General features: G+C 51.7%; 1 protein-coding gene across 9 annotated transcripts in view; it reads right to left on the reverse strand.

Annotated features, from left to right (window-relative positions):
• Nucleotides 1-6: 6 nt before the first annotated feature.
• The window catches only part of AKNA (AT-hook transcription factor), a 29,513-nt gene continuing 9,994 nt past the window's right edge, over nt 7-19,525 (reverse strand). For 3 of the 9 annotated variants that reach the window (XM_045074032.1, XM_045074031.1, XM_045074033.1), the window contains 5 exons: nt 11,515-12,575; nt 9,468-9,542; nt 4,341-4,497; nt 3,484-3,626; nt 7-650 (listed from right to left, as the gene is read on the reverse strand). In XM_045074032.1, coding sequence (XP_044929967.1) covers nt 489-650; nt 3,484-3,626; nt 4,341-4,497; nt 9,468-9,542; nt 11,515-12,575 — 1,598 coding nt within the window. In that variant the 3' untranslated portion in view covers nt 7-488. Of the gene's footprint in view, nt 651-3,483; nt 3,627-4,340; nt 4,498-9,467; nt 9,543-11,514; nt 12,576-12,741; nt 12,835-15,309; nt 15,679-16,406; nt 16,473-19,525 lie in introns of those variants that run through there. The other 6 variants (XM_045074029.1, XM_045074030.1, XM_045074028.1 and 3 more) reach the window with 4 other exon arrangements.

The following is a 19,525-nucleotide window of genomic DNA, read 5'->3' on the forward strand; positions in this document are numbered from 1 at the left end:
GACCCTGGCTGAGGCAGCAGAAATCTAGATTTTATACATGACTACAGTGTATCTAGAAATACCGAAGTCCAAAGGAAGGAAGCCAATAATGGTTAGAAGGCGCTTCTCCCCTTTCCCCCTTGGTTTTCTAATATTGGGCAATTACTTTGATAAGAAAGGTAAGTAAAGAGAAAGTCTGCTGCTGGTGGCTGAGAAGCCGCATTGTCAGTGGGAAGCAGTACAGGCCAGGGAGGACCACCTTGGCCTTGGGAGTCAGACGGACCAGGGTCTGGGCTCTGCTGCTGACTAGATGTGTGGCCTTCTCCATTCCGTTCCGGTTAAATGGGGGTGATGACTCTAACTGCCTTACCGGCTTTCTATGAGAAAATGAAGCCATGTGTATCCGAGGCTCACCACGGTGCCTGGCACACCATCGTCACGGCTAAGGAGCGGGAATCCTGCGCTATCATGATCGTGGTCCTGGCAAGCTAAGCAGTGGCTATTTGCTCTCAAAGGAGACAGTGAGTCTGGGATTCTCTGGCCTGTCCTGTGGCAGACGAGGCTTCAGAGACTCGGCCGTGGGAGACGAAGTCTCCTGCAGTGGGTGGTACCTTGAGTTGGTCCTGGGCCGTCAGCCGTCCCGCCTGTATCAGTCCTGCAAAGGACTCCACCTGGACGTTGGGAGGACAGGAAACACTCTCTGTTAGTCCAGACCCTGGAAGATGGGTCCCACAGGCTCCCCCAACACTTAGTCACATTTATACACTGGCACCAGGAACTGGGTCCCACCTCAGAATGTGGGTCTTCTGCCAAGCAAGGAAAGGCGGATGCCAGTCACCGACTCCACGATGGGCCTTGGCCCTGGCAGCCTTTGAAAATATCAAAGTGGAGCCTCCCAGAATTTATCTAGAGCAAAGCACACTCACTCATGTGCATGAAGGCCTATGGGACAGGAGTGTTCACTACAGCATAACTGGGGGGCAACAGGAAACCATCTAAAAGCCCATGCGTGGAATAGTACACAGCCATCAAGAGGAGGAAGGGTATGTGTACCTGCTCCTTTGTAAGGAAACACCTATTTTTCAGTGTCAAATCAAGGGACAGGTCAGTCTTTTTAATATGCTACCATTTGTGTAAACTATCGAGAGAATATAGAAGGAAAAATATAAATACATTTGCCTGTATATTCTAGACGACCTCTAGAAGGATGCAAGAAACTGAAACCATTCATTGCTTCTGGGGCAGAGAACTGGGTGGCGGGGACAGGGTGGGGGACAGAGATGGCAGGAAGCATTTTTCCTATATGCATCTTTTGAACTTTGAACAAAGTGAATTCATTGCCTACCCAGAAAAAGTCAACTTTGGGATATTTAAAAAGTTAGGGTATAGCATAGCATACATACTTAAGTGACCATTTCTATAAACACACACGTGTGTGTTGAACATTTTTGCACAGAACAGAAGGGCAAGTACAGGAAAACAGACTTTTCACTGCATATGTCCTCTGTACCATGTGAGGGACTTTACATTGGGCATCTATTATCATTACCAAAAAAATTTTCACTAGGAAATAAAGGGCAAAGGCGATTTGGGGCTTTCTGGGATTTCTAGGAAAGCTTTAGGTTAGTGCAAAATTGTAATATAGAAATTTATTTTTTAAAGATTTTATTTACTTATTTGACAGAGAGAGAGACACACACACACACACACACACACACACGCAGTGAAAGAGGGAACACAAGCAGGAGGAGTGTGAGAGGGAGAAGCAGGCTTCCCAATGAACAGGGAGCCTAATTCGGCACTTGATCCCAGGACCTGGGATCACGACCTGAGCCGAAGGAAGAGGCTTAATGACTGAGCCACTCAAGAGCCCCAGTTTAGAAATCTATATAATACAATGATGTTACATAACTTCTCTACATAAAATAGAAATGTAATGCAAGGTACATATATAATTTAAAATTTTCAATAAAATAAAAGTTTCTAGTAGCCATATTTAAAATGTAAAAAAAGGAACAGGTAAAATAATAAAATAATATATTTTATGATCCTAAACCATTATTGTGACATGTAATCAATGCAAAAAATTACTAATGAGGTATTTTATATTCTCTTGTTGCATTAAGTCTTTGAGATCCATCACTTTCCACTGATAGAACATCTCAGTTTGGACTGGCCAGAGGTCAAGTACACAGGAGCCACCTGACCTGTGGCTCTCATTCAAACAATGCTGGTGCCCCAGCTCCTGTTCAGTGTGATGACCTTGGCTTTGCTTTATCCCCTCTAAGGATGGGACTCAGAATGATGGTGATTACACAGGATAAAGTACTTTCTCATGTCACTACCATACATGTATGAAGACATTCTGTTCAGGGAAAGAAGTCAGACACAAAAAGATGATTATTATAGGACTCTATTTATATGACATGTCCAGAAGAGGCAAACCCATGGAGACAGAAAGTAGGTGAGCAGCTCCCAGGGGCAGGGGCCAGGGGAATGGGGAGTGAAGAGTCCCTTCATGGACCTGCGGGCTCTTACTGGGTGCTGAAAATGTTCTGAAGCCGACCATGGGGACGACTGTATGACTGTGAATATAGTAAAACCCACCGAAGCATTACATTTAAAGGTGTAAATTGTGTGACATGTGAATTCTATCTTCCCAGTAAAACACTTACAAAACTAACTAACTAACCAGCTAACTAACTAACTAATAAACAGATAAATAAATAAAAGCATGGTAGTATTACTCTGAAGGAATTATTTTACGGACATGGCAACATATGTAACTATTGCATTTCCCTTTTTGCATTGACAGCCAGGAACCTCAAAGCCAAACACAGACCTGTTAAAGCATTCAGGGTACAAATGGACATTTTGTTTGCTAATTTTATACTAAGTTCCCTCTAGTTCTTTCTACCCTTACTTCCCCTTTGCCCCCTGTTTCCTTACTTTCATCTTCAGAAGTTGGTTATAATACAAGTATTTTCTCAGCCACTTTAAAGCCCTTTGGGCAGAAGGCCAAGTATATGGTTATAAATAGTGCTACAAACAACTCAGTTACTTGACTCTTTGGTGAAAATATAAAGGCCCTTTGTGAAGAGACCGAGAATGGATGTCTGTAATGAATGAACTAAGAAAGCAGGAACATTTATCCTGAAGAGGAACAGGTAGAGTGTTCTGCTATCCTTCGAGAATCCTGGAAGGGCTCAAAGTCTCTCCTGGGAGGGGGACCCAAGAGATACTTTCAAGCACAACTGGAGGGAATGTGATGAGACCCGACAACAAAAATGGGAGGGAACCCAGTGCTGAGTGACAAGGACAGGGCTCTAGCCCAAGTGGTCTCCAAGTACGGGGAGAGGCTCACGTTTTGGGGATGGCCCATTTACCGCCCCCAGGGGAGGAGCAATGGAGCCCAGTGGAGAGCTTCTCACTCAAGCAGGCAGACACTCTGCTTTCTCCAGGTGAGTTGTGTTTCCCATGGGCAAAGCTGGAGATCCCCCTCACCTTGGACATGAACCGGCGGGCCTGAGAGGCCAACCCCTGGGCCTGCTCTGCTGAGGGCTGGTCCTGGGTGATGCCTGGGTTCTCCAGAAGCCTTGCTGGGGCAGACGAGGATGGACTCAGGTCTCCTTGAGCAGACGGCCACCCTGGAATGCACAACCACTCAATGCTGGGGTCCAGAACAGTCCCTCCTGGGCCAGAAGGACTCACAGCCAACCTCAGAACCACACCCACCATCATCAAGCTCCAACCATCATCTCGTGATCACACTGTCCTCACAGGGGCTCCAGGATGCGGGCGGGCAGTGTATTAGTACCAGGTACAGGGGAAGAACGAGTTCTGGATGTGCCCTAGATCTCACAGCTGGGGCCCAGACAGGCCTCTGGTTTCCCCATCAGTGGTTCAGGCTCTAACTCAGAAACAGGCCGGTTCACATCCCCACCCTCCCCTTCCTGCTGTGGCAGTGTGACCTTCAGCACGACCTCGCCTCTCTGAGCCTTGGTCTCCTTGATTCTCAATGGGGCTGATGTGAAGATTAACTGGGATCACACGTGGCAAGCCTTGGCACAGAGCCCAGTCCCAACGTGGGCTCCAGAGTGACAGGGCTCTCTGTACAGCAGTGGATTCAAGATCACCCAATGCCAAGTGCAGAACAGAGCTTTCCCCAGGCTGCTCTGGCTCTAGGCAAGACACTTCCCACATCTGCGTCTGACCTTTTCAAGTCAAAGGTCCCAGAGAAGGGTCTTGCCTCCCTCCCTGACCTGGCCTGAAGCCAGTGTCACCCCAGGAGGAACCAAGTGCCCCCAGAGCAGAATCATAGGCAGAAGGCCCCCTAGCCCCACTGCATCTCCCACACTCACCTGAGGCCCCAGGGGTCTGTGGGGCTTCGGCAGGGCCCGACCACCGCAGCACAGACTGGGGTTGTGGGATGGTGAAGGACAAGACCTTGGTCCCCTGGGGCACCGTCCCTGTGTGGATGCTGTGGTTGGGCTGGGGCGGGTCCGAGTACAGGTTCACCTGTCCGGGAGGGGAAGCATGAGCAGAGCCAAGTCAGGGTTGGGGCAAACTCCTCAATAGGCCTCCCTTCACTCATACCATCACTTAGGCACTCAACAAACATTCCTTGTAATAATTACTGCTACCTTTAGTGGAGCCCTACCTTTAGTGGGGGCCAAACACGGGGCCAAGGACTTACAGGCCCTTCCATCCTCTGTTCACGGCAGTCCTGAAGGGGAGGCCGGGCAGGGACTATCCTCTCCATTTTACAGAAGAGGAAACTGAGACTCTGGTTAACTCACTCAAAATATCCAGCTGGAAATCCTTGGGCTGAGACCACAACCCTGACATGACCCTAAAGACTCTGGTTTCCCAGATTAATCATTTTTACTAATATTTGTTACCATAATTTATGATGTAACTGCAATTATAATTAATATGGTATTTCACATTTAGCAAGTATATTATAAGGATATATTATTAATAAAAACATTTTTAATCATAAGTATCCCATTGATAATAATGACAATTGATGACTGAATGAGTGAGTAATCCAACACGTGCATGAGCTCCTCTCTCAGCCGTAGCAGGTCTCCGGTCATCTGAGGGTGGATTTCACATGATAAACAGCCCAGTGGGTGAGGGAGAAGTCTAGAATTGGGCCGATGGCCAAGCAGGTCTGTGTGAAGCACAAGATCAAAGGAGACCCAGGAACGGATGGTGGGCCAGTGCAGGACTGGGCAGCTACGGTCTGTTTGGTGAATTACGTTCTAGTGGACACAGCTGTGCTTGCTTATGTGTCATCTAGGGTCTTTCATGCTACCACAGTGGCTGTGAGTCACTACCACAGAGACTGTATCGCCCCCAGAGCTGAAAATATTCACCTGTGGGCTTTGCCCCTGGCCACTCTGAGTCCTACAACAGGTGATTTAACTAACTTGTCTTTGCGCAAAGTGACTGCTCAATAACCAGAAGCCACTACCCTCATATTCGTCATCACCATTATGATTGCTGTTCCCATCATTACACATCACCCTCACTACCATCATCACCAGCGTCACCAACACCATTATCACCATCATCACCATCAACATTATCACCATCACCATCATCACCATCAGCAGCAGCAGCACCTTGATCACTATCATTATCACTATCACCACCATCATTCTCTCCATTATCATCACGATTGTCATTTATGGGGCCACCATGGAGGCAGGTCCCTGGAAACGCTCTTCCCCTGTGGTGCCTCAGTGCCTCCCAGTTGGTCAGGCAGCTTATCTTACTGCTCCCTGCTGCCCCAGGGTCAGGCATGGGCAGTGTAGGGTACACGGGGCTCCCTAGCCCCCAGGCAGGCAGCCTCTTCCTGCTTAAGCTGCTCTTCACGTCCTGGCTGTGGCACAAAAATCTACTCCAAAGTGAGGGACAATAGCCCAGCACAGCCTGGCCCCCACTGCCTCCCCCTCCTTCAGACCCAGCATCTGATGAGAACAAAGCTGGATTTTAATAATCCTCTCCGCCATCTGCTCAGACCCGCCTGTGGGGGCTTTCCCACTAGCACCCCTTTCCTCCCAGGGTGACCCAAATCTGGGGAAGGCCCAGGACCCCACCCTGCCCCTCCCCCAGCTTCAGGCCCAGCCTACCCAGGCCCAACCTGGGTAAGAAACAGGAACAGGAACCATTTCAGCAGAGCGGCCAAAAGCCCTTGCAGAGGCCTGGGAAGGTGGAGCTGGGGGTGAGTGTGGGTAATTTGAAGTTGCTCGGGAGCCCGCCCTCTCTGGATCTGTCTCTGGACACAGCCACCACCCACCCCAGTGCCCCAGGGCACCCCTTTTAAGCCTGGGTGTTCCGTGGAGCTCCCTGAGGCCGAATTAGCTCCTTCTGGGGGGTTAATCAGTGAACAGTAGACCAGCAACTGTGGGAAACACGGGGTTAAATAATGGAGTAGTCTTTGCACAGATGGGTTTCTCACAGCCTTTAAAATGCTAATGTGCTTTATGAATGGGGCAAGGAGGGGAGGGGGGAGTAGAGAGAATAGGAGATGTTTCCCCCAACTCCTCTGAAGACTAACCTCTGTGCTCCCGCCCCCCCCACCTCCATCAGGGGCTCCTGGACCAGCCAGGTCAGCAGAACACACATTTTAGTAAGGGCAGTTTTATGTCAACCCCCCCCCAACTCTTTCTGGGGTAGTGTCTGGTCTCCTCAGCCCCTCCAGATGCCCCAGCAGCTGAGCACAGGGACAGCAGCTGGGGGGAGATGACAGTGTGGCAGCAAATCAGTGAGATCACCATCAACTCTGGCCCTGAGCTGTGGGAGAGAAGAGAGTCTGGCAGGGACTCAGGAGCAGCGCTGCCTCCCCGCCCTACCCCCAGTCCAGTTTCAGGGGTGTCCCCAGGCCAGGCCCTGGGACTCCCTGCCAGCCTCCCCAGCTGCAGGGACCATTGCCTAGTCTGGTTCTGCTGGAGAAGGTAGGGTGAATAGTGGGCTCACGAGACATACTGCTGGGCTCGAGCCCCAGCTCCGGCACCTGCTGGTTGGGCGATGAGCAAATATTCTTATCTGCCCCGTGCCTCAGTTTTCCCAGTGGTAAACAACTCAGGACAGTGTTCCGTAAACATCTCTGTATCACTGCTGTTATCATCACTATAAACATCGTCATTCTGCCTTGTCCCTGTGCCTCTGCCACATGCCCAGCTCAGGATCCCAAATCCTGCCCGCCCCAGGCACGGGGAGAAGCACGCCCACTCTGGAATCCGGCAGACATAGGTTTAATCCCCAGCTTTAAATCCCTTCCTAGCTGAGGGGTTGAACAAACCACGGCCTGGCTGTGCCTCAGTTTTCTCTTGTGCTGATCAAACGAGATGACCCTGGTAATACTTAGCCTGGGGCCTGGTGTCTTTTTACCACTTAGTACCTACCAGTCCCTTTCCCCCAGGTCCCCACCCATCGCTGCCCACCCACTGCCGGGCTGCCTGGTTCCCTCCCACGTGGGTCCACCCCTTCCCCTTGGGCTCTGAGCAGATAGGGGGTGGCACTCAGCAGGTCCCTGTAGGGTCCATTCCCGCCAGCTTAGTCTGAAGGAGCAGTAAGACTTCTGTCTCCACGAGCCAGCCTCCCTGGCAAGAACTCTGAGCAGGAAGCCACACCAGGGTCTCCCTATGTCTTCAGGGTAGAGTCTACAGAGCTGGGGACAGGATGAAAAGCCCAGCTGGGAAGACAGGACCCCTCCCCCAAGTCCCTCCCCAGCCGGGCTCCATGTCCTCTTGAGCCCACCGGGACAGTAAGCCCTGCCTGTATGGCCGCACCAGGGCAGCTGTGAGACTAGGGGACCAGGAGAGAATCATCCTGCTTCTGGAAGCGTCTAGCTGACCCATGCTCACCATTCTGTTGAGGAGCACCCCCAAACTAAGGAGTCATTCTTCCAGAAAGTCAGAGTGGGTGAGCTGGTACTGAACCATTCCCAGCCTCTCCCACCTTCCCTCCTAAGCTCCTCTCACCAGTAAGAGATGGGTCTGGGTCATCAGCCGGGACAAGGTGACCGTCCATGGGGAGACTTTGGGTCCCCACCGGGTTGTGCTCTTATAGTGTCCACGCCTGCCCACGCCTGCACGGTGCTTGGTGCACATGGGCGCCCAATAAACACCTTCATATTAATAATATTCAAAAGAAGAATCGTCCCCATGTCTTTGGAAGTATCTGCCAGGGCCTGGTACTCGAATTCCATACACTGACTCACTCTCTAAACTGAGTCAAGGAGGGAGCAAGGAGAAGAGGGACGGAGGAGGTGCTCCAAGGTCCTGCCCCTGACCTTGAACTCTGCCAGCCTCTGCTGCTGCTGGGGACCCAAGTCCCAATTTGTTAGATGGGGTAGTTGCGAGTTCAGATTTAATGGCCGGTTCCTTTCTCCGTGGAGCCTCTAGGAGTCTGCAGCCATGTGCACATGGTTCCCCCAGGGAGGATGCCTCACCATGCCCCACGTAGGTCTCCCCAACTCCCCTGCCCTTCCACACCGCCTCTGGCTCTCTGGTTCATAGAGCTAGAAGGAGCCTTAAGATATCAGGTGGAACCCACCAGCTCCCAGGAGGAAGGTCTGATTAACCCCCTTTTGCCCGACAGCAGCCAGGATGGAAGGGATCTACCTGTGTCCAGACAGGTGTGGGGACACAGGAGAACTGCTCCCAGAACAGGACCTCCATTTTCTTATCAGGCCTGCCTCGGACACACATCACAGAAGTGCCTCTGGAGGCATGAGACTAACCTGTGGTAGGGGAGGGGTCCTGGGGCGTGACAGGCCAGGCCAGGTGGGGGCCCTAAGACAGCAGGCAAGGGTGAGGGAAGGTCTGCCTTTCCATCCCTCAGCTCCCAGCCCCTCCTCCACTGTGGCCTGATGGGGCAAGAGCAGGGCAGGGGAGGCAGGAAGCTACCAGGGGCAGTGACAGGCCCCACTTCCTGCCTCAGCCCCAGAAAGGGGAAGGTCCCAAGTAAGAATTCACAGCCTCCTCCCCAGGCAGGGTGGGGGCTGAGCAGGATGGGCGTGGATGGATTTCCCCCTCCTCACTTGCTCTGCTACACACTGGACATTCAATCAGTGGGGGAGAGGGGACGCTGAGCGTGAGCCATTCTGTAAGGATCAGGCCTAAGAAATAAGCTTCAGGAGCTGAGCAGAAACTCTGTGCTACTCCCTTGAGGTTCAGAGAGCCCAAGAAACTTGTGTGGGGTCACAGAGCTGGTCAGTAATGGAGCCAGGAGCAGAGCCCAAGTGGTCTGACCCCAGACCTGTGAGAATCCTGGAAACCCGGATTCTAGGATTCAAGGACATCAAAGTTCATCAATGATGAAGGTCAATGCCCAAGGTCACAGAGGGACCCTGTAGTAGATTAAAGATTGGGTTCTTGTATCTCCAGGGCCTTAGGAGGCAGGAGCAAAGACTGTGGGGGAGTGTCATCTCTCGGGGGCCAGGCCCCCCACCTCCACCCCACCCCAACCAGTACCTTGGCCCCAAGGCGCAGCTGGTCAATGGTGTTCTCAGCCTCGGCGTACTTGGTGAGGAGCTTGCGGTAGTCCTCCTGCAGGAAAGGGAGAGCGACAGGGTCATGTGCCCATGTCCCTCACCGTGAGACCCCTCCCGGGAGCCCAGCCCCCCAAGGGTTCCTCAAAGGTGGGAGCTGAGCAGAACCCCTCAGGCTCACGTGCCACACACACCCCCATGGCCAAATTCTGAGTGGGAGAGGAGGTAGGACAGCCTGCTCACCTCCCGAACCGTCCATCAGGGGTAAGGGCCTCTGGGCTGGTTTACCTTGATGCATCACCCATCCCAGGGACTGCAACTCCCTGCTCATCTGTCCTGATTCCCTGCTGTCTGTCACCTCTGCGGGCTGAGGCCCACATCCGTCTTCCCCACGGCTCTGGTCCCCGCACGACCGGAGCCTGTGCTTCCTAAGTGGCTTTTTAATGGCGGGTGGAATGAATCATCCAAGGGTCCCGTAGAAGACTTGGGAATCACAATCGCATTTACTCAGTCACTACTTGCCCTCAACTAAACTGAGCAGCTCCGTCACACAAGTCACGGCAGGGAAAAGGCAAAAAAAAAATGGCACCCCCGCTTCTGAAGGACGTCGGAGAACAGAGGCATGGGTCTGAAAACCCTTAATTAGAAGAACAGACTCAAGCGTTTCTCTCGTGTTTCCCATAGGAATAAGACCTTGATAACCAAATAGTCAATGAGAGAAAATTTTACTTTAGAGAAGATCTCCAGCAAGCGAATGCAGGAGGAATGACAGCATGAGGATACTATCACTTTGTCACTGCCAAAGGGAAGACTGGATCAAGACCATGGCCATCGGTGGCTGCAGACATCACAAATGAGAGACGAGTAAGAATCCCAAGAATCCTGTGCCTCCTGAATGAAACACCTGTGACATGCTCTTACCAAAAAAAACCCACAAAAAACAAAAAACAAAACCCCGAAACAAAAAACGGCCCTAGCCACATAGAGCTGGTGGTCTGGAGGGGAAATAGACAGAGGGCTGCAAGCCCAAAAAGCTTCGAGCTCTAGAAGGACAACATGCAGGACAAGGAGAAGACAGTGGAATGTAGGAGAGGTGAGACGGTGTGTCAGCAAACTCCAGAACGTGGGGGACTCTGCAGGACAGAACTGGTTTCCTCAACAAATACACCAAAAGGAAGAAGGAGATTTGAAAAAAAAAAAACAGGGGTGGGATTGGGGAGATTTGAAAGGCACATCGAGGGGCACCTGGGTGGCTCAGTGGGTTAAAGCCTCTGCCTTTGGCTTGGGTCATGATCTCAGGGTCCTGGGATCGAGCCCCACATGGGGCTCTCTGCTCAGCAGGGAGCCTGCTTCCACCTCTCTCAATCTGCCTACTTGTGATCTCTGTCAAGTAAACAAATTAAAAATCTTAAAAAAAAAAGAAAGAAAGAAAGAAAGAAAGAAAGGCACATCGATCACAAGCAACAGATGAGCTGTGTTTGACTGTGATTCGAACCGACTGAAATGAACAAGCCATTTCTGAGACACAATCTGAACACAGACTGGCAACTGAGTAATAGTAGGACTGGTATCGGCTTCTAGATAAGCTGATGGGATCGCCCCGTTCCAGAGAACGTGCCAGTCTTCAGACATACACACTAAAATATTTCTAGGTAAGATGATCTGAGGCCTGAAATTTGCTTCAAAATATTCCAGTATGCTGAGAGGGGGAGGAGAGGAGACCACAGGTAAAAAAAGGTTGGTGGGGGCTGGGTGGCAGGTACACGGGGGTTCATTAGACCATGTTCCTATCATGTATATGTTTTGAGTTTCTCACAGCAGAAGTTAAAAACAAGCACCGGATTATCCTTGTGGCATGAGTGTAAGCACTGCTCTTTTTTTGAGCAAAGAGCTTAGGAACCAGCTCAGGTACAATCTTTGCTCTACCAGCAGGGGATTTCTGGCTGAGTCCTAAGACTTCCTACTGGAACGGCCTCGAACCCTGGGCCAAGAACCTTGGTGACATGCCTATAGACACGAGACCAGCTTACCTGGAGCTGATGGACCAGTTTGGTGGCCTGCTCAGGTGTCTGAAATTCTTGGGGTACCCTGGTGATGGGGTGTGTAGCAGGTGGGTCCTTGGCCGGGCCGGTTTCTCCGTTGCTCAGCAGAACCTCCTGCACGATCTCAGCAGGAGACTTGAAGATCAGCGGCCTGGCGGGGCCCTGGGGCTGCCTGCTGTGGTTCCTGGCCTTGGGGGGGTGGTAGCTCTCATTTTTGGGGAACCTTACTCGGGGTCCAACCTTGGAGAAATCAGGGAGTGGGTAGTTCAGCTGCCCCCGCCCATACTTGGAGGCATCAGAAGATGAAGGGCCAGCCAGAGTGGCTTGCTGCCTGGGCGGCAGCCTGTCTTGCCGGCCTGACCTAGGCGGATTCAGGAGGCTGACAGAGCCAGTGAATCGAGAAGGGAGTGTCTTAGGGGATGTCCGTGTCCGTTTCCAGGCTTCGTCCCCCAATTGAGGGTAGGAGAGGCTGGTACTTTCTTTCCACTTAACTGCTGGACCCTGGAGGCTCTGGGTCTGGGGTACCGAGGAGTCTTGGAATTCCGTGGGGGTTGCCAGAGCAACACTTCCTCCAGTGGTGGTGTTTGGGCTTAGGAGGTGGTGGCTGGAGTTTTGCAGTAAGGTTTCTGCCAGGCCAGCGGGCTGGGGGACATCAGTTTCTCCTTCCCAGGGAGAATCAAGGCTGTCGTTGGGGTGGTCGAGGCTCACGGTCCCACTGCTCCAGGACCTTGCAGAGCTGAGGTCAACAGTTGGGTTGTCCTCAGAATGTTCTGGAAGTTTGTCTCCACTGGCTTGTTTGTCAGAGGGCACCCAGTCCGTGTCCTGACCCCATCCCAGAGCCCTGGGGCTGGTGTTTCCATCGCCCCCTGAGCTGAGACCAGTCTCATACTCCAATCTTGGGGAACTGTCTCCAGCTTCCTCCACCTCAGGACCTCCAAGGGTTTCATCCAGCTCCTCTTCAGTCATGGCCAGGTGAGGATCCTGCTCGGGGAGCCAGTTGAGAGGCAAGTTGGAACTTTCTGGGCTGTCCACATTCTCTGCTTCAAACTCTGGAAAGACAGGTCACTGCTCAGGATACACCAGGTCTGGACTTACTGTGTAACATTACCAGAGTTACTTCGCCCCTCTGGGCCTTCATTTCCTCATCCTACAGTGATGGCAAGAATCCCAGTGATTCCCGCTCCCCCTACCCCCTCCATATGGCCAAGTACTTACCTAGCACCTCCTCTAGTTGTCTCCAGTCCTCCAAATCGGATCCTCAAACCTGGCTCTCCCCCACTATTTCCCGTCTTAGCAAATGGAAACACCATCCCACCCAGTTACACAAGCCAGAAGCTTGGGCAGCACCTTGGCCATCACTCCCCCCACCCCCACCCAATCCCTATAATCCATTCTGTCCCCTGATCCTGTCAAGATCACCTCCTACAGAGCTCTCAGACTCACCTAGTGCTCTTAATCCTGCACTACCTTTGCTCTAGCCAGCATCCTCTCTTGCCTGGACCATTGCAGTAGCCACCTAATGATCTCCTTAATCTTCATCCTCATCCTCCATCTGAAGACTCAGCAATATTGTCCTGTTCCCAGGACAGAGTATGGTCCTAAGACCCCTGTCTCCATACCCCACTAGCTCTCCTAATCCATCTCTTTTCTCCGGTCCCCCTCAGTCTCTCCCTGCTCTAGCCATTCCACATTGCTCCAACCACAGGGCTTTGTTATACTCATCTCTCTGCCAGGGTCCTCTTTCCTTCCCTTTACCTAGTTAACTCCTAACTGTCCTTCAGGCATTAGCTCAGCCTTGACCTCATCAGGGAAATCTCAGATCTCCTAATGAGGTCAGATTCTCCCTTGTATAATAGGTTTTCACAGGACTGAACACCTTTACTTTGAAACACTTAGCCTAGCTCCAGTTTTCCATTTGTTTTCATGATTGTTTCATTAATATCTGTCTCCCCCACTACACTGTAATCTCCACGGTGGCAAGGATACCCTCCGTTTTTGTTTACTAGTGTATTTGCAGAGCTGGTGCTCAGTACTTGTTGACTGAATGGAAAGAAGGAAAAGAGCGAGGCTGGGAGAACAATATGATAAAAAAATATCCGTCCACCCATCCATTCACCTATGCTTCCAACCATGTACCCACCCATCACCCATTCACCCACTGATCCAACCATCCACCCACCCACTCACCCCTCCATTACCCATCCACCCATTCATGCATGCTTCTAAGCATCATTCATGCAGGCAATGTTTACTGAGCACCTACTTTGTCCTAGAACCTATGTCAACCTCTGGGATAGATCCAAAGTTTCATGAGACACACTTTTGTCATCACCCTTGTATCTCTCTGCTTCCCTGCAGCCTCTCCCCTAGCACGTCTACGTCCTCCGACTCCTTAAAAGCTCCTGCAGCCAAGTCTCTCTTGTTTACAGTGCAGAGAGGTTAGGTAACTAGCCAAGGAACATGCAGTGGCTCACAGCAACCCTGAACTTAGGACCAAAGTCCCAGCCATGCTGGCGAGTTAGTCTCTGCAGCGGGGGTCATGCAGCATGATGGGGAAAACAGGCTTTGGAGCCAGGGAGCCCTGGATTCAGTCTTGGGCCCTCTGATCCCTTCCTGGCGAATCAGAGGGCAACCTTAACGTGGACCTGAGGCTAGTCCCTCCTACCTGGCAGAAGATGGTGAGGAGGGAAGGAAACACGGCTTGCACCCTGCTCAGCCCTGCGCCTGGCACACAGTAAGGACGCTGGCAGTGGCTATTATGTCATAGCAAGGGGTTACCATGTGACCTTAGGAAGAGATGCCTCTGCCCTTTCCTCCCAGCATGTGTCAGTCACCTTGCCCTGATGGGTTAGAAGTGGCTCCTGAGCAGGTAGTGGTAGGCAAGTCCTGCTTTAAGCCGACCTGACAGAAAGAACTCTGGGTCATGTCACAATCTTGTACTAGCCTAATGCTTTCTCCACCGTGCATCGGGGCCTGCACCATTCACAGAGCCCAAAGTTGGAGGATTTCACGTCTGTGTTTTAAGTGCGACTGGAACCACATGATCAAGCTCGAGCTGTTCTCAGTGGTACTGCTGCTCCTGTTTCACAGATGGGCAAACCGAGATTCAGAGACAAGGGACTGCTCGGCAAAATTAGGAATTTAGTCTGAACTGGTCTCCACGCAAGGGAAACACTCATTCTAGAAAACATGGCATAGCTCCATTGTCATTTGCTAACTGGGATTTTTAGAAGATCTTCAAAATGGACATAACCCTGGGACCAAGCAGTTTAAATGACCAAGGCTATTAGCACATCACATGGGCAAAGATGTACTAACGATATTCATCTCTGCATTTATTATGACAGCAAGAGATTGGCCCTCAAAATACAGACTATCCACCCCATGGAATTGCTTGCATGCATTAGGAATGACTTGTGGAGGGAGAGATGAGGAGCTGGGAAGATATTCATGTCTATTAAGTTGCAAAAAAAAGCAGGTTACCCTAGCATTTGTAGAGTACTATTCCATTTTCATTTGCATATTACATTTGCATACATGCATATAGAAAAGTGCAGTTATCTGGATAATAAGTAAATTTTTCTGTTTTTGCTTTCATATTTGCTGATTTTTCTGCATTGAACATTACAACTTATATAATTCAAATCATTTAAAATTTTAAATTATAGGCTTTATGGATTTTAATCTTAAAAAAAAAAAAAAACACCCTCCACTCCCCATCTCCCACCAGAAGGTGGGATATTCAGCTCCCTGTGGGGTGGGGTCGGGGGAGATCAGTCTCACCCTCTCCTGCAGACTCTCCCGATTCAGAATCCTGGCTGTCAGCAGCCCGCGGGTCCCACTCCAGCGGCTGAAGGCACTGCTGGGCCAGCCGGAAGTCTTCCAGGAGCTCGGGGCTGGTGGCATTGGGAAAGGCCCCCTCTTGTCCCCCGCTCCCCTCAGCATCCTTTTCCTCTTCAGCCCAGGCCCAGCGCCGCCGCTGGGGCACCCTCCCCAGGCCTAGCTCGGGCCAGCGCACCTCTGTCCTGGAGCTGGCCATGGGACCTAGCCTGGGCTTCACCTGGGCCACCTCATCTTCAGGAGACAGAGCTGCCACTGCGGGCGCCTCGGTCACCGCCAGCTTCTCTCAGTACCGGCTATCCTACCTGCTGCCTGTGGGAGACACAATAAGGGACAGCATCATTCTTTCAGTCCCCTCCCAGCGTCGAGCAGGGTACCAACAGGAATGCTGGGATGCGACAGCCCTGGAGCACCTGCTGGCTCCAGCCCGCAGAAGCAGTGTGACCTTGGGCGAGTCACATCACTTTCTGTCTCTTTAACAAAATCAGGAGCTCAATTACTTGAGATATAGGGTAAGGAGCCAGAGGTCGGCCCTGGCAAGAGCTCTGGGTCCGGGGGTGTGCTAGGGATTGTCACTGTGTCCCAGGCTCCATGCATGGGTGCTGGGACAGAGAGCCCAGGAGGGAGCAGACAAACAGGCAGCGACTACCAATTAAGGTGAGCATGACAGGGACACATGGGGACACTGTGGGAGGGGACACAATAGGCTTAGGGAGCAGGCAAGGCTTAGTCTAGGGGCCACTTCCTCTGGGAGCCTTCCCTAACCCCCAATGGGTAAGAATACAAACTCGGAGGGGGGTAAAGAAAACATTCCAGTACTCCAAATAATTGAAAACAGGTACTCAAACCAACACACACTCACACACACACACATTCAGAGCAGCACTATTTGCAACAGCCCAAGGGGGGAAATGGTCCAAATGTGGATGGGCACATCCATGTGGATGCATGGATAAACACTGTGGGGTACACATGAGACCTAACAGTGCTCAGCCACAGAAAAGAAAGAAGGGCTGGGACTCACCACCATGGGCACGAACCTGAACAACATTAGGAGAGGAGAAAGAAGCCAGGCACAGAAGGTCACTTGTAGTAGGATTCCGTTTCTATGAAATACCCAGAACAGGTAAATCAATCGAGATGGAGAGCCAGCTGGCAGTTCCCAGGGGCTAGGGGAGGCAGGATGGGGAGTGACTGTTTCATGGGTATGAGGTTTCCTTGAGGGGTGCTGCAAATGTTTTGGAACTGGATACAGGTCGTGGTTGTACAACACTATACATATGCTAAATGAATTGTTCCTTTAAAAATCGTTAATTTCATGGCATGTTAATTTCACCTAAATTTAAAAAGAGAGAGAGAGCATGTCCAGGCAGGGGCGTCCCAAGCACCATGGAGGCAGGAGGGAGCGACCCAGCAGTGGTGTCCCCCATAACTGTGGGGTGGGACAAGGCCTCCACTCTGACAGCGGAGCGTGGGCAAGGAGAGATGGTGGCCAGAGCCAGGAGGGCCTCTCGGGTCCCCTTCAGCACATCCCGCCCTCACACCAGAGCTGCTGCTGAGAAGTTTCTTTTTGACTGCTTGGGGAGGAGGAGCCAGAAGAGGGAGTCTGGCTGCAGAAGGACCTTCTTCCTTCCATTTCCTCTTCCTTTTCCTCTTTTCCTTCACTCTCTCTCATCTCCCATCACCTTTCTTTCCCAGCCCCGTGCTATGGCCAACACTTCCCAAGCCCCCAGCCCACAGAGTAGCAGCATGGACCCTCCCAGAAGCCCAGGTTCACTCATACAAAAACTTGACTCTGCAGGGGGGAAACTGAGGCCCAGATAGCAGCGGGCCTGAACCCAAAGCCACCCATTGGGCAAGATAAGGCTGGGGTCAGGCCCGGGCTCTTCCCTCCATACTGGGGAGACAGTGGTCTATAATCCTAGGCCTCCCTGAGGACAGATAGGTCTGTGTCTCTGCAGCCTCGAGAACACTTAGGGCCTTGGTGAGGGCCTGGATTTACACAGTTGAGAAAAGTCAGCAGGCAACTATTTCTGGATCAAAAGTTCCCGGGGGAACAGTGCATCACTAGGAAGGCTGCAGCCTTCTCAAGGACTGGGGTGGGGACAGGGAGGGAATCACATTGCTTGGCCTCTGGCGGCAACTTCTGTGCCTGCAGCAGGCCTGGAGGGAGGGGTGGCTCATGCCCTCCCAACCCCCAGAATTGCCCCCTACCACAGATGCTGTGCCCGCTCTGTGCCAGCCTGCATGTTCTCCACCTGCCCTCAACCCAAAAAGGGAAGCAGGTTGCAGGAAAAGTATTTTTCAGAAGAGAAAACTGAAGCCTGGCCTTGGAACAGTGACTTGGCCAAGATGACCCATCTTGGTCATCATGTTAGCAACAGAGCAAGATCTGAAACTATTCATCTGGGCCAGTCATCTCCAATTTTCTGTCACAACACTCACCAGAAACCTGTATTTACTCTCATCTCCTCCCTCTACAGATATCTTGATACCTTTACATATATGTATCCTCGTGCTAGTGTATAAGAAAAAAATACAGGTATTAGGAAAAATATATCCAAGATAACTTTTTTAAAAAGATGGAATAATAAATAAATAAATAAATCTTTTAAGGAGAAGCTCTAATCCTTGCTTCCCATACCCTCTGGGGGGCCTGCACCCTTCTCAGGAATCCCTGCCAGTGGGCCTGTAGCTCGAGTGTTCTTAAGAATTCTCTGAAAATACAGGGGCGCCTGGGTGACTCGGTTGTTAAATCACCTGCTTTCACCTCAGGTCATGATCTCAGGGTCCTGGGATCGAGTCCCGAATTGAGCCTGCTTCTCTCTCTGCCTGCCTCTCCCCCTGCTTGTGCTCTTTCTCTCTGACAAAGAAATAAACTCCTTAAAATAAAAAAAGTCCCTAAGAAAGCAGATTCCTAGGTTGACCCCAAGAGAGCCAGACTCAGTGGCCCTGGGATAGGGCCCAGGAATCGGCATTTAAGTGAACGCAGCAGGTAAGGCCCACACTCTAGGGCGGGGTAGGCCTTCCGGGCCCTGCTACTTGGGGAGGTGTGGGAGGTGCTAAGAGCCGCTTTTCTCTTCCTGAAATCTCCACAGAGGAAGGGGCTGGGGAGGCATGTGGTTTTTTGACTTTTTAAAGGGCTTTTTTTCTAGCCATGCCGCAAAGCTGGCGGCCCAATCACAGGCGCCTCTGGGTGCACAAAGAGGAACATCCTGTCTCCTGGGATGACTCAGTCCTTGCTGAAACTTGGTGCACTGCAAGCAGAGGCAGCTGTGGCCACCAGCTGGAGTTGTGCGCATGCTCCTCAGGCCCTGAAACCTGTGAGCCCCCGCCCCCCACCAGGGTGGGGGGCAGGGCCTCTCTGTCTTCTGTACAAGCCATGGCCCTCAGGGCCATGGAGCCCAGGGCCCAGCCCCCCCCTCCGTCAGTGGGTCACTCAACAAACACACTCCGGGGCCAATTACAGCCCATCCTCAGGCTGGGATGAGGACACGCCCTCGCTGTGTCCTCATGCTTGCGGCCAAGAAAGAGAAGTCGCAGAGTAGGTGGAGACCAGGTTCCAGGTCTGGTGCTCTTGCTTCATCGGCAACGGCTGTGCTGAACCTCCCCTCACGGGAAGATGCGGAGAGCACCGCCCCCCAGCTCTGGCTTCTGCAAGGGAATTACTGCCCCGTGAGCATGGGCTGGGTAGTGGCTGAATGAACTTTGAGGTTCCTGGTTGACCGTGACCCCCAAGGGCAACAGCTTCAGAGCTGTTCACTCCCTCCTCCATCCTGAGGACCCATTGCAGAGTCACCAAGATGTATACTGAACACCAAGTGCGTGCAAATTAATTTTAAAAAACTTATGACCTTCCACTGTGTGCCAAGCCCTCTGAAGACGTTAAAAATACTAATATGGGCCAAAGAGTCCCAAAGTTTCAACTTGGGGGCTGGGTAACAATACAGAGGGATATATGAAGGAACTATGAAACTGGGCAAAGAGGATCTGGGGGGAGAAGAATGGGGAAAGGCATTACAGGCAGACAGAACAGCATAGACAAAGGCACTGAGGTCTGAACCTGAACGTATGAAGGGAACTTGACAGCTACAGCCTGGGCTTCTTGAATGGCAGTCAAAGGCTCGGCTGCTCCTGAAAGTTAGTGGGGATGGGTGAA

The sequence above is a fragment of the Mustela putorius genome, unplaced genomic scaffold, assembly GCF_011764305.1.
Source record: "Mustela putorius furo isolate JIRA1106 unplaced genomic scaffold, ASM1176430v1.1 tig00537301_pilon_pilon_pilon, whole genome shotgun sequence".
NCBI lineage: Eukaryota > Metazoa > Chordata > Mammalia > Carnivora > Mustelidae > Mustela > Mustela putorius.